Here is a 22,026-nt window from a genome sequence, read left to right as displayed (position 1 = left end):
TCCTGTTTCCATGTATCATCCTTGAGATGTTTCAACAACTTGGAGTCCACCTGTGGTAAATTCAATTGATTGGACATGATTTGGAAAGGCACACACCTGCCTATATAAGGTCCCAGATTTTAAAGGGTATGTCAGAGCAAAAACCAAGCCATGAGGTCGAATTAATTGTCCGTACAACTCCGAGACAGGATTGTGTCGAGGCACAGATCTGGGGAACGGTACCAAAACATTTCTGCAGCATTGAAGGTCCCCAAGAACACAGTGGCCTCTATCATCCTTAAATGGAAGAAGTTTGGAACTACTAAGACTCTTCCTAGTGCTGGCCGCCCGGGCCAAACTGAGAAATCGGGGGAGAAGGTCCTTGGTGAGGGAGGTGACCAAGAGCCCAATGGTCACACTGACAGAGCACCAGAGTTCCTCTGTGGAGATGGGAGAACCTTCCAGAAGGACAACCATCTCTGCAGCACTCCACCAATCAGGCCTTTATGGTAGAGTGGTCAGACAGAAGCTACTCATCAGTAAAAGGCACATAACAGCCCACTTGGAGATTGCCAAAAGGCACTTAAAAGACTCTCAGACCATGAGAAACAAGAAGGCTGAGAGTCCTGAAACCAAGATTGAACTCTTTGGCCTGAATGCCAAGTGTCACGTCTGGAGGAAACCTGGCACCATCCCTGTGGTAAAGCATGGTGGTGGCAGCATCATGCTGTGGGGATCCTTTTAAGTGGCAGGGACTGGGGGACTAGTCAGGATCTATGGAAAGATGAATGGAGGCAAGTACAGAGTGATCCTTGATGAAAACCTGCTCCAGAGCGCTCAGGACCTCCGACTGAGGCAAAGGTTCACCTTACAACAGGACAACACCCTAAGCACACAGCCAAGACAATGCAGGAGTGGCATTGGGACAAGTCTCTGAATGGACTTGAGTGGCCCAGCCAGAGCCCGGACTTGAACCCGATCAAACATCTCTGGAGAGACCTGAAAATAGGTGTGCAGCAACGCTCCTCAACCAACCTGACAGAGCTTGAGAGGATCTGCAGTGAAAAATGGGAGAAACTCCCCAAATACAGGTGTTGTAGCATCATACCCAAGAAGACTCAAGGCTGTAATCACTGCCAAAGGTGCTTCAACAAAGTACTGAGCAAAGGGTCTGAATGCTTATGGCTTTTTCTTTGCAACTCTGCCTAGAAGGCCAGCATCCCAAGTCACCTCTTCTCTTTTGACGTTGAGACTGGTGTTTTGCGGGTACTATTTAATGAAACTGCCAGGACTTGTGAGGTGTCTGTTAGCCTTAATTTCTCAGAACAAGAATAGACTGACGAGTTTCAGAAGAAAGTTCTTTGTTTCTGGCCATTTTGAGCCTGTAATCGAACCCACAAATACTGATGCTCCAGATACTCAACTGGTCTAAAGAAGGCCAGTTTTATGGCTTCTTTAATTAGGACAACAGTTTTCAGCTGTACTAACATAATTGCAAAAGGGTAATGATCAATTAGCCTTTTAAAATGATAAACTTGGATTAGTTAACACAACGTGCCATTGGAACACAGGAGTGATGGTTGCTGATAATGGGCCTCTGTGCGTAGATATTCCATAAAAATCAGCCATTTCCAAGTACATTAGTCATTAACAACATTTCTGATCAATTTGATATTATTTTAATGGATAACATTTTTAGATTTTCTTTAAAAAACAAGGACATTTATAAGTGACCCCAAACTTTTGAATGGTAGTGTATATGACTATTCTAGACACCTCACATGCGACCCATATTAAGACTATGCAGTTAGCCTATTGACCTCACATGCGACCCATACAAAGACGAATTAACCTATTGACATGTTTATCTGACTCGCCTGAGGTAGAGTACCTTATGATAAGCTGTAGACCACACTATCTACCAAGAGACTTCTCATCTATATTATTCGTAGCCGTCTATTTACCATCACAGACCGATGCTGGCACGAAGACCACACTCAACCAACTCTATAAGGCCATAAGCAAACAAGAAAATGCTCACCCAGAAGCGGCGCTTCTAGTGGCCGGGGACTTTAATGCAGGCAAATTTAAATCAGATTTACCACATTTTTACCAGCATGTCACATGTGCAGCCAGAGGAAAAAAAGCACTAGACCACCTTTTGTCCACACACAGAGATGCATACAAAGCTCTCCCCCGCCCTCTGACTATAATTATATCCTCCTGATTCCTGCTTACAAGCAAAAACTAAAGCAGGAAGTACCAGTGACTCGCTCAATACGGAAGTGGTCAGATGATGAGGATGCTACGCTACAGGACTGCTTTGCTAGCACAGACTGGAATATGTTCCGAGATTCATCCAATGGCATTGAGGAGTATACCACCTCAGTCATCGGCTTCATCAATAAGTGCATCGACGACATCATCCCCACAGTGACCGTATGTACGAAGCCATGGATTACAGTCAACATCCGCATCGAGCTAAAGGCCATACCAACTGGCAAGTGTCTTCACATGGGTGTCATAGGAAAAGCCCATAATATTGTCAGAGACTCCAGTCACCCAAGTCATAGACTGTTTTCTCTGCTACCGCACGGCAAGCGGTGCCGGAGCACCAAGTCTAGGACCAAAAGGATCCTTAACAGCTTCTATCCCCAAGCCATAAGACTGCTGAACAATTAATCAAATGGCCACCGGACTATTACATTGACCCCCATTTGTTTTCTACACTGCTTCTACTCACAGTTAATTGTCTATGCATAGTCACTTCACCCCTACCTACATGTACAAATTACCTCTAACCTGCACCCCCGCACACTGACTCGGTACCGGTACCCCCTGTATATAGCTTCGTTATTGTTGTTACTTTTTATAATTTTTTACTTTAGCTTATTTGGTAAATATTTTCTTTACTCTTCTTGAACTGCACTGTTGGTTAAGAGCTTGTAAGTTAGCATTTCACGGTAAGGTCTACACTTGTTGTATTCGGCGCATGTGACAAATAAAGTTTGATTTGATAAAGATGATTTAGCAATATCCAAGAGACTATAGCTGAGTTACAGGAATTGGAAGGTCAATAAAGGAATAAGAATTGTCTATGTCAAAGGCAGATATTTAATATCATTGCAAAATGAATGATAACATTATACATATGAAGCTTAAGTTACAAGACAATACTTTTCGTTAAAATACATTATTCTAGTCATGATCAAAGAGGGAGAAAGAAAGAGAAATCATAGCCTGACAGTCCCTGGAGTAGAGGGAGAAAGAGAATCTCACCACTGTTGGTTAGGAACAAAGAGAAAGAGACAATGAATCTGAGACCCTTTTTTATAACATCTGAGTTATTTGGATTAAAAAAATCTGAGTTGACCAATAGTATTCCTGTGAAGTTAACCTCCAATCAGATATCAGACCAACAAGATGTCAAGACAACTGAACCTCTGCTTCCCAGATAAGAGGGGGTTGGAGAGATAATGTGGCGTTCCTATGACAACACAGAGGAAACCTTGCTTACAGTTGATAAGAGTCACTTCGGGGGCTGGGCCACACTACATAATCCTTCCCTGAACACATCTGATTCTGGATCAGACAGAAGTGTTCCAAACCAGACGGACAGCACTTTAGTCACTGTAGACAATCGGGAGACCGGCAGGTCATGGCCCTAGCAGCATCATTTCAGGAGTGTCTTTTCTGCGGGTAGCATTGTCATTCTTTAGACAGGCAAATGTCCTTAGGTACACCGTCTCTACCTTCCCTGCTAAAAAGGAATGCTCCATTCTTCTTGTGCGAGAAAAACACAGTACTGAAGGTAAACCAAGACAACACAGATCAATTCATATTTCTATGAACATAAAATAGTCTGTTCATCTAATTGGATTGGTAAATATCAACTTCATATGTGGTTTTATCAAACCAGTCAGATGAATATAAAAGATGATCAGAGATCACTGCATCATAAAAACAGTATATTTTGAAATAAAACTCTCATCCCTTTGAGAGAACATTGATTTGCCTAGAAAATAACAAAATAGCCAGAATTATGAAATAATCAAGAACAATTCATGAATTTAAGTTTAAAAAAAATTCAGCAACTGGTTCACAAGCAATTTGAAAATTACATGTAGCATCTTTGTTTACAGCACCGAACATTAGCATACCAATGAGGAAGGTTCTAAGGCCATTTTGTGTGAAGAAAGGCAATGACTTTTCGTAGCAGATCTAGAAATACAAATACATACATACACACAAAGTCTGCTGCCTCGGTGTCTTTAGATATTTTTGTCAGACGTTACTATGGAACACTGAAGTATAATTACAAGCATTTCATAAGTGTCAAAGGCTTTTATTGACAATTACATGAAGTTGATGCAAAGAGTTGACCCTTCTTTTTCAAGACCTTTGCAATCGAAATTAACTCCTGGTGACAAATTAACTTCTGGGCCACATCCTGACCGATGGAAGCCCATTCTTGCACAATCAATGCTTGGAGAATCAGAATTTGTGGGTTTTTGTTTGTCCACCCACCTCTATAGGATTGACAACACGTTCTCAATGGGATTAAGGTCTGGGGAGTTTCCTGGCCATGGACCCAAAGTATTGATGTTTTGTTCCCCGAGCCACTTGGTTATCACTTTTGCCTTATAGCAAGGTGCTCCATCATGCTGGAAAAGGCATTGTTCGTCACCAAACTGTACCTGGATGGTTGGGAGAAGTTGCTCTCGGAGGATGTGTTGGTACCATTCTTTATTCATGGCTGTGTTCTTATGCAAAATTGTGAGTGAGCCCACTCCCTTGGCTGAGAAGCAACCCCACACATGAATGGTCTCAGGATGCTTTACTGTTGGCATGACACAGGACTGATTGTTGTGCTCACCTTGTCTTCTCCGGACAAGCTTTTTTCCGGATACCCCAAACAATCGGAAAGGGGATTCATCAGAGAAATGTTTGCAGAAGATCAGTCTATCCCTGATGTTTTTCCTGGAGAGAAGTGGCTTCTTTGCTGCCCTTCTTGACACCAGGCCATCCTCCAAAAAGTATTCGCCTCACTGTGCATGCAGATGCACTCACACCTGCCTTCTGCCATTCCTGAGCAAGCTCTGTACTGGTGGTGCCCCGATCCCGCAGCTGAATCAAATTTAGGAGACGGTCCTAGCGCTTGCTGGACTTTCTTGGGCGCCCTGAAGCCTTCTTCACAACAATTGAACTGCTCTCCTGGAAGTTCTTGATGATCCGATAAATGGTTGATTTCCTTGCCTGTCAAGCCCTTTTTGTGCAAAGCAATGATGACGGCACGTGTTTCCTTGCAGGTAACCATGTTTGGCAGAGGAAGAACAATGATTCCAAGCCCCACCCTCCTTTTGAAGCTTCCAGTCTGTTATTTGAACTCAATCAGCATGACAGAGTGATCTCCAGCCTTGTCCTCGTCAAGACTCACACCTGTGTTAACGAGAGAATCACTGATATTATGTCAGCTGGTGCTTTTGTGGCAGGGCTGAAATGCAGTAGAAATGTTTTTGGGGGATTCAGTTCATTTGCATGGCAAAAAGGGACTTCGCAATTAATTGCAATTGATCTGATCACTCTTCATAACATTCTGGAGTATATGCAAATTGCCATCATACAAACTGAGGCAGCAGACCTTGTGAAAATTCATATTTGTGTCATTCTCTCAACTTTTGGGCATGACTGTACAGATGGACATAGCCATATGTACCATGCAAAGAACAACAAAATATTCTTTGTGTAACGGATTTCCTCCTCTTCTTCCGAAGAGGAGAGGCAAAAAGGATCAGAGGACCAATATGCGGCGTGGTAGTTATTCATGTTTTTAATAAAGACATAGAGATACATGAACAGACTAAACACAACAAGAACAGTAAAAACCTAAACAGTCCTATCTGGTGCAAACACAGAGACAGGAACAATCACCCACAAACACACAGTGAAACCCAGGCTACCTAAGTATGATTTTCAATCAGAGACAACTAATAACACCTGCCTCTGATTGAGAACCATACTAGGCCGAAACATAGAAATACCCAAATCATAGAAAAACAAACATAGACTGCCCACCCAACTCACGTCCTGACCATACTAAATAAATACAAAACAAAGGAAATAAAGGTCAGAACTTGACACTTTGTGTCTTAACAGGAGACATTAACATTTGTCTGGCACTCCCTATACATCAAAGAAAGCACATTCACAAAATTAACCTATATAGCCATGACAAAGGAATATAGTATATATATAGGAATATATTGGGTTACAAAGGATGCAATGATTAACACATCATCGTCAAAATAATTAACATCCAACATTTTAGGAGAAAGCTCCAAATGTACCCTATGAAGTAAATAGAATGGAAGTGGTCGACCCCTCTTTAAATCCCTAAATTTCTGCATCGTATGAACTCTTCGGTGACAACTGTGACAACATCTAACAGAATAGGTTCTTCTGCTCTGTGGGCAGGCAGGCTGCATTTTTACAGAAATCACAACAATGCTTTGTGGGTTGGTTGCGATTAGCCTCTGTGCAAGTCCCAATAGCTGCAATTGAGGCTATTTTAGTAGCTTGGCCCACTCGTACAATAGAGAGCGACGTGGACTGTGTGTCCATCCTGCTATCTGTATCCGAGTCAGATGTGTCGCTTTGGGGCTTATTTGGGCTCTGTTCCAACAAATCTCTCTGTGTGTCATGTATACGTGACCTAGTCAGACCGTGCTCATTTTTGCTTGAAGTTTTGACAGCAACTGCTCAATTTTGTGCTCTGATCTCGTCTGGGACTTTACAGTTGGTATCGAGCATGTTCATCGTTGGATTGCTATGTGCAATTAAAAACACAGCGAGCTCCAGAATTAACATCATCTTGGATTTGTTTCTCATGCGTGCCAATATATTGGCAGTACTGAATAATTTCAACCCTAGTGGAATCAAATGTGATGCCTTTCATGCCTTTTCTTGATCTAATCATTAATAACGAGATAAATCCTGTAACTCAAAAATAATCTCTTGGATATTGCTAAATCGTCTTTATGGAGTCAGACGTTTTAATAGGATGCTTGTATAGTCTTATTATAGGTGGTGATATATTTTACGTATAATTTGGCTTATATTAGATTCTCAGATATACAGTTGAAGTCGGAAGTTTACATACACCTTAGCCAAATACATTTAAACTCAGTTTTTCACAATTCCTGACATTTAATCCTAGTAAAAATTACCTGTCTTAGGTCAGTTAGGATCACCACTTTATTTTATGGTCCTATTCCTCCTCTGTCGCCCCTGTCATCCAGTCTAAGACTCCTTCATCTGTGTAGCATGAAAGGAAATCAATTTGGGTTCACTGACAAGATCCAACACAGCGGTCATTGTGGGTGTGTAGGAGTTTAGTATCTCTCTTAGTATCTCTCTTTGCACTCGCTGTGTTAAATAATGATGATGATTTGAGAGTATGCCCTTTAAGAAAAGTATATTTTTTCAAACTTGCTGACTGACCACCATCAGTGGTGGTGGTATGAATGGTAATCATGGGTAGACATCAGTGGTGGTGGTATGAATGGTAATCATGGGTAGACATCGGTGGTGGTGGTATAAATGGTAATCATGGGTAGACATCAGTGGTGGTGGTATGAATGGTAATCATGGGTAGACATCAGTGGTGGTGGTATGAATGGTAATCATTTGTAGACATCGGTGGTGGTGGTATGAATGGTAATCATGGGTAGACATCAGTGGTGGTGGTATGAATGGTAATCATGGGTAGATATCGGTGGTGGTGGTATGAATGGTAATCATGGGTAGACATCAGTGGTGGTGGTATGAATGGTAATCATGGGTAGACATCGGTGGTGGTGGTATGAATGGTAATCATGGGTAGACATCAGTGGTGGTGGTATAAATGGTAATCATGGGTAGACATCAGTGGTGGTGGTTTGAATGGTAATCATGGGTAGACATCAGTGGTGGTGGTATGAATGGTAATCATGGGTAGACATCAGTGGTGGTGGTTTGAATGGTAATCATGGGTAGACATCAGTGGTGGTGGTATAAATGGTAATCATGGGTAGACATCAGTGGTGGTGGTTTGAATGGTAATCATGGGTAGACATCAGTGGTGGTGGTATGAATGGTAATCATGGGTAGACATCAGTGGTGGTGGTATGAATGGTAATCATGGGTAGACATCAGTGGTGGTGGTATGAATGGTAATCATGGGTAGACATCAGTGGTGGTGGTATAAATGTTAATCATGGGTAGACATCAGTGGTGGTGGTATAAATGGTAATCATGGGTAGACATCAGTGGTGGTGGTATGAATGATAATCATGGGTAGACATTGGTGGTGGTGGTGGTATGAATGGTAATCATGGGTAGACATCGGTGGTGGTGGTATGAATGGTAATCATGGGTAGACATCAGTGGTGGTGGTATGAATGGTAATCATGGGTAGACATCGGTGGTGGTGGTATGAATGGTAATCATGGGTAGACATCAGTGGTGGTGGTATAAATGGTAATCATGGGTAGACATCAGTGGTGGTGGTTTGAATGGTAATCATGGGTAGACATCAGTGGTGGTGGTATGAATGGTAATCATGGGTAGACATCGGTGGTGGTGGTATGAATGGTAATCATGGGTAGACATCAGTGGTGGTGGTATGAATGGTAATCATTTGTAGACATCGGTGGTGGTGGTATGAATGGTAATCATGGGTAGACATTGGTGGTGGTGGTATGAATGGTAATCATGGGTAGACATCGGTGGTGGTGGTATGAATGGTAATCATTTGTAGACATCGGTGGTGGTGGTATGAATGGTAATCATGGGTAGACATTGGTGGTGGTGGTATGAATGGTAATCATGGGTAGACATCGGTGGTGGTGGTATGAATGGTAATCATTTGTAGACATCGGTGGTGGTGGTATGAATGGTAATCATGGGTAGACATCAGTGGTGGTGGTATGAATGGTAATCATGGGTAGACATCAGTGGTGGTGGTATGAATGGTAATCATGGGTAGACATCGGTGGTGGTGGTATGAATGGTAATCATGGGTAGACATCAGTGGTGGTGGTATGAATGGTAATCATGGGTAGACATCGGTGGTGGTGGTATGAATGGTAATCATGGGTAGACATCAGTGGTGGTGGTATAAATGGTAATCATGGGTAGACATTGGTGGTGGTGGTATGAATGGTAATCATGGGTAGACATCGGTGGTGATGGTATGACTGGTAATCATGGGTAGACATCAGTGGTGGTGGTATGAATGGTAATCATGGGTAGACATCGGTGGTGGTGGTATGAATGGTAATCATGGGTAGACATCAGTGGTGGTGGTATAAATGGTAATCACGGGTAGACATCAGTGGTGGTGGTATAAATGGTAATCATGGGTAGACATCAGTGGTGGTGGTATGAATGGTAATCATGGGTAGACATCAGTGGTGGTGGTATGAATGGTAATCATGGGTAGACATCGGTGGTGGTGGTATAAATGGTAATCATGGGTAGACATCAGTGGTGGTGGTATAAATGGTAATCATTTGTAGACATCGGTGGTGGTGGTATGAATGGTAATCATGGGTAGACATCGGTGGTGGTGGTATGAATGGTAATCATGGGTAGACATCGGTGGTGGTGGTATAAATGGTAATCATTTGTAGACATCAGTGGTGGTGGTATGAATGGTAATCATGGGTAGACATCGGTGGTGGTGGTATGAATGGTAATCATGGGTAGACATCAGTGGTGGTGGTATAAATGGTAATCATTTGTAGACATCAGTGGTGGTGGTATGAATGGTAATCATGGGTAGACATCAGTGGTGGTGGTATGAATGGTAATCATGGGTAGACATCAGTGGTGGTGGTATGAATGGTAATCATGGGTAGACATCAGTGGTGGTGGTATGAATGGTAATCATGGGTAGACATCAGTGGTGGTGGTATGAATGGTAATCATGGGTAGACATCAGTGGTGGTGGTATGAATGGTAATCATGGGTAGACATCAGTGGTGGTGGTATAAATGGTAATCATGGGTAGATATCAGTGGTGGTGGTATGAATGGTAATCATTTGTAGACATCAGTGGTGGTGGTATAAATGGTAATCATGGGTAGACATTGGTGGTGGTGGTATAAATGGTAATCATTTGTAGACATCAGTGGTGGTGGTATAAATGGTAATCATTTGTAGACATCGGTGGTGGTGGTATAAATGGTAATCATTTGTAGACATCAGTGGTGGTGGTATGAATGGTAATCATGGGTAGACATTGGTGGTGGTGGTATAAATGGTAATCATTTGTAGACATCAGTGGTGGTGGTATAAATGGTAATCATTTGTAGACATCAGTGGTGGTGGTATGAATGGTAATCATTTGTAGACATCAGTGGTGGTGGTATGAATGGTAATCATGGGTAGACATCAGTGGTGGTGGTGTGAATGGTAATCATTTGTAGACATCGGTGGTGGTGGTATAAATGGTAATCATGGGTAGACATCAGTGGTGGTGGTATGAATGGTAATCATGGGTAGACATCGGTGGTGGTGGTATAAATGGTAATCATGGGTAGACATCAGTGGTGGTGTTATGAATGGTAATCATGGGTAGACATCGGTGGTGGTGGTATAAATGGTAATCATTTGTAGACATCAGTGGTGGTGGTATGAATGGTAATCATGGGTAGACATTGGTGGTGGTGGTATAAATGGTAATCATTTGTAGACATCAGTCGTGGTGTTATGAATGGTAATCATGGGTAGACATCGGTGGTGGTGGTATAAATGGTAATCATTTGTAGACATCAGTGGTGGTGGTATGAATGGTAATCATGGGTAGACATTGGTGGTGGTGGTATAAATGGTAATCATTTGTAGACATCAGTGGTGGTGGTATAAATGGTAATCATTTGTAGACATCAGTGGTGGTGGTATAAATGGTAATCATTTGTAGACATCAGTGGTGGTGGTATGAATGGTAATCATGGGTAGACATTGGTGGTGGTGGTATAAATGGTAATCATGGGTAGACATCAGTGGTGGTGGTTTGAATGGTAATCATGGGTAGACATCGGTGGTGGTGGTATAAATGGTAATCATGGGTAGACATCAGTGGTGGTGGTATAAATGGTAATCATTTGTAGACATCAGTGGTGGTGGTATAAATGGTAATCATTTGTAGACATCAGTGGTGGTGGTATGAATGGTAATCATGGGTAGACATCGGTGGTGGTGGTATAAATGGTAATCATGGGTAGACATCAGTGGTGGTGGTATAAATGGTAATCATTTGTAGACATCAGTGGTGGTGGTATAAATGGTAATCATTTGTAGACATCAGTGGTGGTGGTATGAATGGTAATCATGGGTAGACATTGGTGGTGGTGGTATAAATGGTAATCATTTGTAGACATCAGTGGTGGTGGTATGAATGGTAATCATGGGTAGACATCAGTGGTGGTGGTATGAATGGTAATCATGGGTAGACATCGGTGGTGGTGGTATAAATGGTAATCATGGGTAGACATCAGTGGTGGTGTTATGAATGGTAATCATGGGTAGACATCGGTGGTGGTGGTATAAATGGTAATCATTTGTAGACATCAGTGGTGGTGGTATAAATGGTAATCATTTGTAGACATCAGTGGTGGTGGTATGAATGGTAATCATGGGTAGACATTGGTGGTGGTGGTATAAATGGTAATCATTTGTAGACATCAGTGGTGGTGGTATAAATGGTAATCATTTGTAGACATCAGTGGTGGTGGTATGAATGGTAATCATTTGTAGACATCAGTGGTGGTGGTATAAATGGTAATCATTTGTAGACATCAGTGGTGGTGGTATGAATGGTAATCATGGGTAGACATTGGTGGTGGTGGTATAAATGGTAATCATGGGTAGACATCAGTGGTGGTGGTTTGAATGGTAATCATGGGTAGACATCGGTGGTGGTGGTATAAATGGTAATCATGGGTAGACATCAGTGGTGGTGGTATAAATGGTAATCATTTGTAGACATCAGTGGTGGTGGTATAAATGGTAATCATTTGTAGACATCAGTGGTGGTGGTATGAATGGTAATCATGGGTAGACATTGGTGGTGGTGGTATAAATGGTAATCATTTGTAGACATCAGTGGTGGTGGTATAAATGGTAATCATTTGTAGACATCAGTGGTGGTGGTATGAATGGTAATCATGGGTAGACATTGGTGGTGGTGGTATAAATGGTAATCATTTGTAGACATCGGTGGTGGTGGTATGAAGGATTATTGATCCAGTTCCAAATGACTTGACTTGAATTTAACCACAGAAGTTGCTTTTATACTGTATGACTGATGATCTGCATAGCAGTTTCGGTGATACAATGATACACTCTTAGAAAAAAGGGTTACGAAAGGGTTCTTCGGCTGTCCCCGTAGAATAACCCTTTTGGGTTCCAGGTAGAATCCTTTGTGGAAAGGCTTCTACAGTACATTGGGACAGCCGAATAACTTTTAGATTCCCCCTTTTTTCTAAGAGTGTATGAGTGTACTGCACAGGGTTTTAATTAGATTTACATTTCAAAATGTTATTGATTAAATGTTATATTGTCCGTTTCTTGATATTCTGTCATTATATAAGACTGTTACATCCTGTGATCTAAAAGTCGTTATTTTCTCGGTCTAATGTATATTTTGTTGTCTCTTCCTCAGCCCTCACTAATGTGAAGTTATGGGCCATCGACCGCCAGTGTTTCCAGACCATTATGATGAGGACAGGCCTCATCAAACATGCCGAATACATGGAGTTTCTAAAGAGGTGGGCTCCTCTCTCTCTCTATCTCTCCCTCTTTCTCTCTCTCTCTCTGTCCTCCACCTCCCTTAAGATGCCATTCGTGCAAGGGCTGTGTTTTGAGTGACAGTCTCTGACAGTCACAGATTCACCTTCCCCCTCTTCCCTTTTCCTGTCCCTGATGTCAACAAAGACATTTGCTGGATGCATGTTCAAATGAGGATCAGGTGATTGGACTCTTCAGGTATTTTACACTAAATGAATTTATTACCACTTGGTGATATTAAAGCACCAGTTTATTGATCATCATCACACTATGCCCTCTTTCTGTTTACACAGCTGAGTGTAATCCAGCTTTTCATTTTTCAGCTTCAGACCTGACGATTTCTATCTTAAAACCTGTTTTATGTGTTTAATATACAGTATAATACTGTAGGTTCACTAGTGGGTTTTCTGCTCTAAAGCCAACAAACGTTTGACGTCCCAGACCAATAGATTTACACTTATATGAGCCAGACCAATATATTTACACTTATATGAGCTAGACCAATAGATTTACACTTATATGAGCCAGACCAATAGATTTACACTTATATGAGCCAGACCAATAGATTTACACTTATATGGGCCATTTGTGTGTACTCTGACTAGAAGGTAATGTTGAAATACAGTAGCCTCCTCCAGAAAAGGTTGGATCATGATTAAATTCCCCCGTTCTGAGCAGGCAAACCCTTAGGATGCCGCAACAACAACAAAGGACATCGTCATCCCCGAATGAAGATTTCCCACCCCGTGATCAACTGTAGTGATTCAGATGGAAAGTCCACAACATCTGTTTGACCACAAATACTCATTCAACACACGTCCTCAAGTACAGTACTGATCTGCATACACAGAGCCTTTAGCATGCCTTCTGTGATTTCTCAATGACTGTGTAAGTGGTTGGAACTGGAGTTTCCTCCAGTCTCCACTACTGAAATAGATCATCGAGGAAGACCGAGGAGAATGTTTTATTGACAGCACCTCTCCTCCCGGAGGCCCTGCTGTTGCCCTTTATTGCAAGGACCCGATGATGTCACACGCAAGAAATTATGAAATTGATTTGGATGAAGTCAGCTTTTAGTGTTAGCATAAGATGCCTTTCTCCCCATGCATTGGCAGCTACAGCCAGCTGGTGCACGTTTACATTTGAGTAATTTAGAAGACGCTTTTAACCAGAGCGACTAACAAGAGCACTTAGGGTTTAGTGCCTTGATCAAGTGTTCATGGCTTTTATGTCATAATATTTGAGAAGTAGCTTCTGGCAGTTCTTATCTTCAATACAGAATGTCAAATATCAAACACATCAATTATATTTCTGAAGGAGTAGTTCCCCTGGTAACAAGCTACAGTGGTTCCATAGTAGCAAAGAGACTTGGATGTTGTCAAACTGCCAGATTTTGTGTGTGTGCGTTTCCGTGAATGTGTGTGTGAATGAGGTCTCTCTCACTGAGGAGAGAGCATGCCAGAGGTATGTAAACATCTCCTTCCTGAAACGCTTAGTATGATTGGCAGCTGCTCTAAGGCCCAACCTTAAATTCAAACCCTGAGCCATGGCTTGCTACTGGCTTACTACTGACTTGCTACTGGCTTACTATTAACTTACTACTGGCTTACTACTGGTTTAATACTGGCTTACTACTGGTTTACTACTGGATTAATACTGGTTTAATACTGACTTACTACTGACTTACTACTGGTTTAATACTGGTTTAATACTGACTTACTACTGGTTTACTACTGGTTTAATACTGACTTACTACTGGTTTAATACTGACTTACTACTGCTTTACTACTGGTTTATTACTGACTTACTACTGTTTACTACTGGTTTAATTCTGATTTACTGTTGTTTACTACTGGTTTATTACTGACTTACTACTGTTTACTACTGGTTTATTACTGACTTTCTACTGGTTTACTACAGGTTTAATATTGACTAATGTTTACTACTGGTTTAATACTGACTGACTACTGGTTTACTACTGGTTTATTACTGACTCACTACTGTTTACTATTGGTTTATTACTGACTTACTACTGTTTACTACTGGTTTAATACTGACTTCCTATTGGTTTACTACTGGTTTATTACAGACCTCCTACTGTTTAATACTGGTTTAATACTGACTGACTACTGGTTTACTACTGGTTTATTACAGACTTCCTACTGTTTAATACTGGTTTAATACTGACTTACTACATGTTTACTACTGGTTCATTACTGACTTACTACTGTTTACTACTGGTTTAATACTGACTTACTACTGGTTTAATACTGACTTACTACTGGTTTACTACTGGTTTATTACTGACTTACTACTGTTTACTACAGGTTTGCTACTGACTTACTACTGGTTTACTACTGGTTTAATACTGACTTACTACTGGTTTAATACTGACTTACTATTGGTTTACTGCTGGTTTCTTACTGACTTACTACTGTTTACTACTGGTTTAATCCAGATTTACTGCTGTTTACTACTGGTATATTACTGACTTACTACTGTTTACTACTGGTTTAATACTGACTTACTACTGATTTACTACTGGTTTATTACTGACTTACAACTGGTTTACTACTGGTTTACTACTGGTTTAATACTGACTACTGTTTACTACTGGTTTAATACTGACTTACTACTGGTTTAATACTGATTTACTACTGGTTTATTACTGACTTACTACTGGTTTACTACTGGTTTACTACTGGTTTAATACTGACTACTGTTTACTACTGGTTTAATACTTACTTACTACTGGTTTAATACTGACTTACTACTGGTTTACTACTGGTTTAACACTGGTTTATTACTGACTTACTACTGTTTACTAGTGGTTTAATACTCACTTACTACTGGTTTAATACTGGCTTACTACTGGTTTACTACTGGTTTAATACTGACTTACTACTGGTTTATTACTGACTTACTACTGTTTACGAGTGGTTTAATACTGACTTACTACAGGTTTACTACTGGTTTATTACTGACTCACTACTGTTTACTAGTGGTTTAATACTGACTTACTACTGGTTTAATACTGACTTACTACTGGTTTACTACTGGTTTATTACAGACTTCCTACTGTTTACTACTGGTTTAATACTGACTTACTACATGTTTACTACTGGTTTATTACTGACTTACTACTGTTTACTAGTGGTTTAATACTGACTTACTACTGGTTTAATACTGACTTACTACTGGTTTACTACTGGTTTACTACTGACTACTGCACACACTTTCCCACTTCAGATGATGCTGGTGTTAGAGAGGGGGTTTAAGACAGACAATAATTGGTTGGAAAAATCACATGATTTCACGTGACATTTCCACGTTTTGTACATGTTACGATGCACCTGCAAAAAAGATAGCTGAGATGTGCGAGTGCCTTTTGAATGTTGAATTACACGTTTTGCACATGTGAAATCATAAGCTTTTACATGTGGATTCAATTTTTAACATGAGATTTCACAGGTAATGCCCTGCAAACAAAAATGAGTCTTCAACTTATTTTTTCTTCAACTCAGTTATTTGACACACTTTGACCTACATGCTTACATTGTGGTTTATTTATGCAGTAATTATTATTCAACATGTCCTTATCTGGGATTTAGAATAGTCAGAATAACTGATAACTAAAATAGCAATGCAGATGGCACTCTTTTGTTATGTGCAAGATAGTACACACTTTTGGACAGTTTTGTTTCCTGGTGTACAAAAAGGTCAAAGGTACAGGTAAGGAACCTTCAGAGTTACACATAGGAACTCACATCAGTACCTTTTAGGGTACATGTGCCCATAATCTATTATAATGGTAAATTTGTATACCCAATATACATATAATGCTGCGTTCGTAACCATGTGGGAGGTGGAAATTTAGCAGTTGTGAAGTCGTAAATACCACTTGCATTTACTGTATGTACTTTGAACTCGTTGAGAAACGCCAATTGGCGAATGGCCAACAAGCTGCGTCAACCATAAACACATGACGGAGTTCAAAAACCATATTAATAGATTGCTTTTCATAAATAATGTTTTGTTATTACATTTAACTGCCGGAAATGCTGTTATCGAGGTAATTTCCTTAATAGGTGGTGTCAGAGGTCAGCATATGGGAGAAGTCCCACTCCCCACTTGGTTAGTAATGCAGGATTAGGTACAATCATTACTGTACTTTGAAATGTAGGTGGAGGCAATGTGCTGGCGGGGACTCATTAGCATATTTGGGGGCATGGTCTAAAACTGTCATTGGAAATGTTCAACACGTTTAAGTGCTTTTATGGTTATGTTAAAGAAGGTGGAGCATCTCTTTTGACACTGTCAGTTTTTCAATTTTAGTAAGCAGTTGTGACACGCAAGAGCGGCACTGTTGAGAGGTTTTTTGTGCATATTCCAAAAGCTTAATGGGAGCTGGTTCACAGGAAGTTAATGCTTAACTTCCAATAACTGGCTATCAACTGGTTGCAAGTGGGTTTTAGTACATTTCACAGTAATTGGCAAACATTTCTGAAAACCTGTTTTTGCTTTGTTATTATTGCGTATTGTGAGAAGATTGATGAGGAAAACGATGTAACACATTCTAGAATAAGGCTGTAATGTAACAAAGTGCAAAAAGTCAAGGGGGTTGAATACTTTCTAAAGGCACTGTATATTTTAAAATGCAGTGATGATCGTACCTTACATTTAAAATATTGGGTAGAAAAATCTCCTATATCTACAGGTACTGAACTGGACCATGTGAGTTTATATGTGTAGCTGTTTAGTGTACCTTTGACAATTTTGTACCCCAGGGAACAACACTGTACCCCAACCATACTCTTATTTTTTTAAGAGTGTGCTACAAAAATATAAACGCATCATGTAAAGTGTTGGTCCTATGTTTCATGAGCTGAAATAAAATATCCCAGACTTTTTCCATATGCACAAAATGCTTATTTCTCTCAAATTTTGTTTGCATCCCTGTTAGTGAGAATTTCTCCTTTGCCACCTGACAGGTGTGGCATATCAAGAAGCTGATTAAACAATATGATTATTACACAGGTGCACCTTGTGCTGGGGACAATAAAAGGCCATTCTAAAATGTGCCGTTTTGTCACACAGATGTCTCAAGTTTTAAGGGAGCTTGGAATTGGCATCTAAACAGTGCAGCTCTTGAGTATTCATTTCAGTACGTTCAACCGGCCCCATATCAACTATAACTCGGTTACAGTTTTGAAGTTGTTGCATTTATAGTTTTGTTCAGTATAGTTCCAAGTAATTAGTTTGAACCTGGAAGCGCTGCAGCAACATTGATGCTCTCCCAACCAAGTGGTTGCAAATTCTAACCCCAAAGAATTATTGTATACTTTAAATCAAGTGTCTTTGGGCACTGCTAGTTTTACGTTGTTACATTGGTGGTGACAATTGTACAGTTATTTACTTGATTCCGGGCAGCTTTGACCAAAGTGCAGATCCGCTCTTGCCAATAAGTCTGTGGCCATATCTCTTTTCTACTCACGGATCTGTTGGTGTAGCTGCACTGTAACAGGACATTACAGGTTGGTAGTGAGCAAGGGGTTATTAGTTCAATCCCATCTAAATGTTATTTACTATACAAGATTTTACCGTAATTGAAATCAGAATACAGCAGCATACTGTCATTTTATAGAAATAACACCTTCAAGTTGTTGTATATATTTACCTGATTTTTACTGCCACTTTAGGCAAAGTGTATAAATGTGTTCTTGACAATAAATATATAGCCAATCTCCACAATGTCCATAGACCTGGTGGTTCAGCAAGAACTTCAGGTTGCTAGAAATTAAGAGGTTATGAGTTCAAATCCCAATTGAGGTTGAATCCAAAGTATTCAGCATGTTGTCCATTAACACCTTTGTTTAGCTGGACCATGACTGTTTAAATTGAATTAATGTAAATAGTTGCTTTTTGAAGTAAAGTATTCTAAACAACATTTTATAACTCGGCTTTCACATGTGCTCAAATGTCATTTCATGTTATCACGTGTTGAAATGTTGCATCCCCATGTTGTCATTTTTATTTCACATTAATTTCACATGAGATCATGTTCTCACATGTGCTCTCACATGTAATCATATGTGGAGTTTTATGTTGGCACATGTTCCTTCACATGTTGCTGTATATGTTGTTACGTGATCACATGTGATCACACAAGATCATATGTGATCACGTGAAATGGGATGTGCTTTTTCCATAAGGGTGCTGCCACAGCTGTGTCTATGTACGTACATTATGTGGTTTTCCCTGGTGTTTTTTTTCTCCCTCCCTGTAATCAGTCATACAGACTCCACTCTGTCATGCAACGTGCTGTGCTGTTTTTTTACATAAATGCTGCATACCTGCTCTGCTAGTGCATTGTGTATTTTGGCTTACTTACTGAGATAGATAACAGAACGACAGAAAACAGAGAGAATATTGACGATGTGTGATTTATGTGAATAAACAGTGTTTATCGCTGTGGTGGGCGATGCTTTGCAAGTCATGAAGCTCCACAGCACCTAGTACTGTCAACCAGCCAGGAACAGCATGAACTGTTGGCTTCACATTGGTGTCTGAAGGCTCCAAAACAACTAACTCTCACTCTCTACCTCTTCCCCAACAGTGTTCCAACATTCCAAGGCCTTTCAGAAGAAATACTCAGCAAGCTTGCTGACGTGATGGAAGAGGTGAGTTTCCTAAGTGTCCTTGGGGAACTTTGCGAAGTTACCTCGATTTAAAAGGGTTGTGGCAATGGGTGCTGATGAGTTTACGTCTGTTTCATTGACTTTTACATTTCCCTAAATTATGAACCATATCATTACATGATGAAGAGTTGATTGCCTCGATAAATCGTAATGATTATTATACTGTGGGTATTCACATTTTAAAATAGGTTTCTCTGGAAATGTAACTAAGCTGCAATTTGTAGTCATTGCAGTCTTCATAGTAGTGGACGTGCATTTCAGGTCTCCTGTCCTGGTCTGACAGAGCCATTTGAATTGATTTGAGTTCTTATCTGTAGTCAATAACTCACCAGACACAACCTGAGGTAAAACTCACTGCGACAACGTCTGAGCTAACTCTGCCTGCAATACAGTCTCAGAATTGGCGTTTTTTTCGTCATGCATCGTGTTCTGAAGGCAGCTCTGCAGAGTGGTCACTATCTGGCACAGCCACAAAGTCATACAATCAGATTTTAAACCTAACCATAACCTTAACAACATTGCTAACCCTAATGCCTAACCCTAACCTTAAATTAAGTCCATACATTTTATAGCCAATTTGGACTTTGCAGTTGGCCGATCTAGCGGAAATCTCTCAGTTCTGCCTCCGAGGCAAGACTCAAGAGATTTTCATGACCACATGACATGACCGAGAATAACTGTAAACTAGACTATAACCAGCGCCCAGAAGTATTCCTAGTCTCGTCACATGGTCAGAAAAACCATTCTGGTCCTGATCAGAATATTATAATAAACAGTGTCTACTTTGTGGTTCATGAGTGAGAGGGAGCAATTCCAGGTGTAATCCCATCCTCAGAGCAGATGGACTAATCATCTTACTATTCATTGGCATGCAGATGTTTCCCAAAACGGTGGTACGGGGGTCCTTAGGATCACTTGAGAAACGCGGACATATTACATCAAGTCTCTACAGTCCTTCACCTCCTAAATCTTTATGCTTGTTTATTTACAGCAAGAATCTCTCTGCTGTTCCAAGTTAATTAGATGACTTGACCTCCAGTATAACTGGTTTCCAAAGAACATTTGGTCATTAAAACGAGAACAATATCATTTGCGGCAGACTTTATCTATCATAGTCAAGTTAAGTATGACCACAAAAAAATCACAAAGGAATCAAATACATTATTTCATGGTTATTTTAATCTATTGGATCAATAGAGGATTAGTTCAATTTTTAAGGACACACATCCTTATTCCTCAACCAGCCTATATATCAAACCATGTTTTGTTTTTTAATGCGTTGGCCTCAGAATTAATTGGCTCCAACTGCAGCTTCTGAGTCAACCTGACTTCTTCAACCCCTTACAGAGCAATAATAGAATGACATGCAAAGGGAAAACATACGTCTTAGTTATGATTCATCTGATTAAACAGTATTTGGTCACATCACACCAAATCCAATCCATAGTGCCGTATAGTTTCAGATGAATAAAACTAGAACTCATGTTTTATTTCCATCTTCAGACCCAGAATGCCCCACTGACTACCAAGACACTATCAGTCTAGATCTGTTCGCTGAATGACTGAAATAAAACATGAGGGAAAACACAGAATGTTCAAACAGTTGAAGGGTGCTCCAAAGGGGGCTGGTGATAAATATGCTGACATTCAGTGTGGTGTAGGTGAGATCACTGCCGATGTGTCTTTGCATGTTGTTCGCGTGTGTTGTGTGTGCGTGCATTCGTGCGTGTGTGTGATTATGTGTGTACCTGTATACATCGCCAGAAGACGCTGGAATCTATCAGACTTTATGCAGCCTCACCATGGAACGACACAACACGGACAATCTCCTCACCCAAATGTCACCCCTTTCTCACAAATAGCCATTAGTCCATTAATTAACATTTGTAACTGTGCAGTGATTTTCTGTCTGTGCTTCATATTGTTGTTCACATGATAGAGAAAATGTATTAGACAGATCTACTGTTGATAATTGCGTAGCAGCACTGATTGAATTTGAGCAGCAGTGAAACATACAGTTAAGGTAATGATGAGGAATTTATTTAATTTGAGCAGCAGTGAAACATACAGTTAAGGTAATGATGAGGAATTGAGTTAAGTTGAGCAGCAGTGAAACATACAGTTAAGGTAATGATGAGGAATTTATTTAATTTGAGCAGCAGTGAAACATACAGGTAAGGTAATGAGGAATTGAGTTAAGTTGAGCAGCAGTGAAACATACAGTTAAGGTAATGACGAGGAATTGATTGAATTTGAGCAGCAGTGAAACATACAATTAAGGTAATGACGAGGAATTGATTGAATTTGAGCAGCAGTGAAACATACAATTAAGGTAATGACGAGGAATTGGAAACTTTAGTTTCTTGCAAATAGTTTGCTGTCATGGTGATTTGCCTAGATGTGAAAGTATGATTTAAAAAATGTCATATAGTTACAGTGCCTTGCGAAAGTATTCGGACCCCTTGAACTTTGCGACCTTTTGCCACATTTCAGGCTTCAAACATAAAGATATAAAACT

General features: G+C 40.4%; 1 protein-coding gene across 4 annotated transcripts in view; it reads left to right on the top strand.

Moving 5' to 3' along the window:
* The window catches only part of LOC110491369 (cGMP-dependent protein kinase 1), a 187,088-nt gene that overhangs the window by 107,371 nt on the left and 57,691 nt on the right, over positions 1 to 22,026 (top strand). For all 4 annotated transcript variants that reach the window (XM_021564758.3, XM_021564757.3, XM_021564756.3 and 1 more), the window contains exons 4-5: positions 12,686 to 12,791; positions 19,427 to 19,490. In XM_021564758.3, the coding sequence (XP_021420433.1) occupies positions 12,686 to 12,791; positions 19,427 to 19,490 (170 nt within the window). The remainder of the gene's footprint in view (positions 1 to 12,685; positions 12,792 to 19,426; positions 19,491 to 22,026) is intronic.

The sequence above is a fragment of the Oncorhynchus mykiss genome, chromosome 16 (genome assembly GCF_057628025.1).
Source record: "Oncorhynchus mykiss isolate SJ-2025 chromosome 16, ASM5762802v1, whole genome shotgun sequence".
Taxonomy (NCBI): Eukaryota; Metazoa; Chordata; class Actinopteri; order Salmoniformes; family Salmonidae; genus Oncorhynchus; species Oncorhynchus mykiss.
Note: the sequence above shows the minus strand (reverse complement) of the source record. Positions and strands in the feature narration are given on the sequence as shown.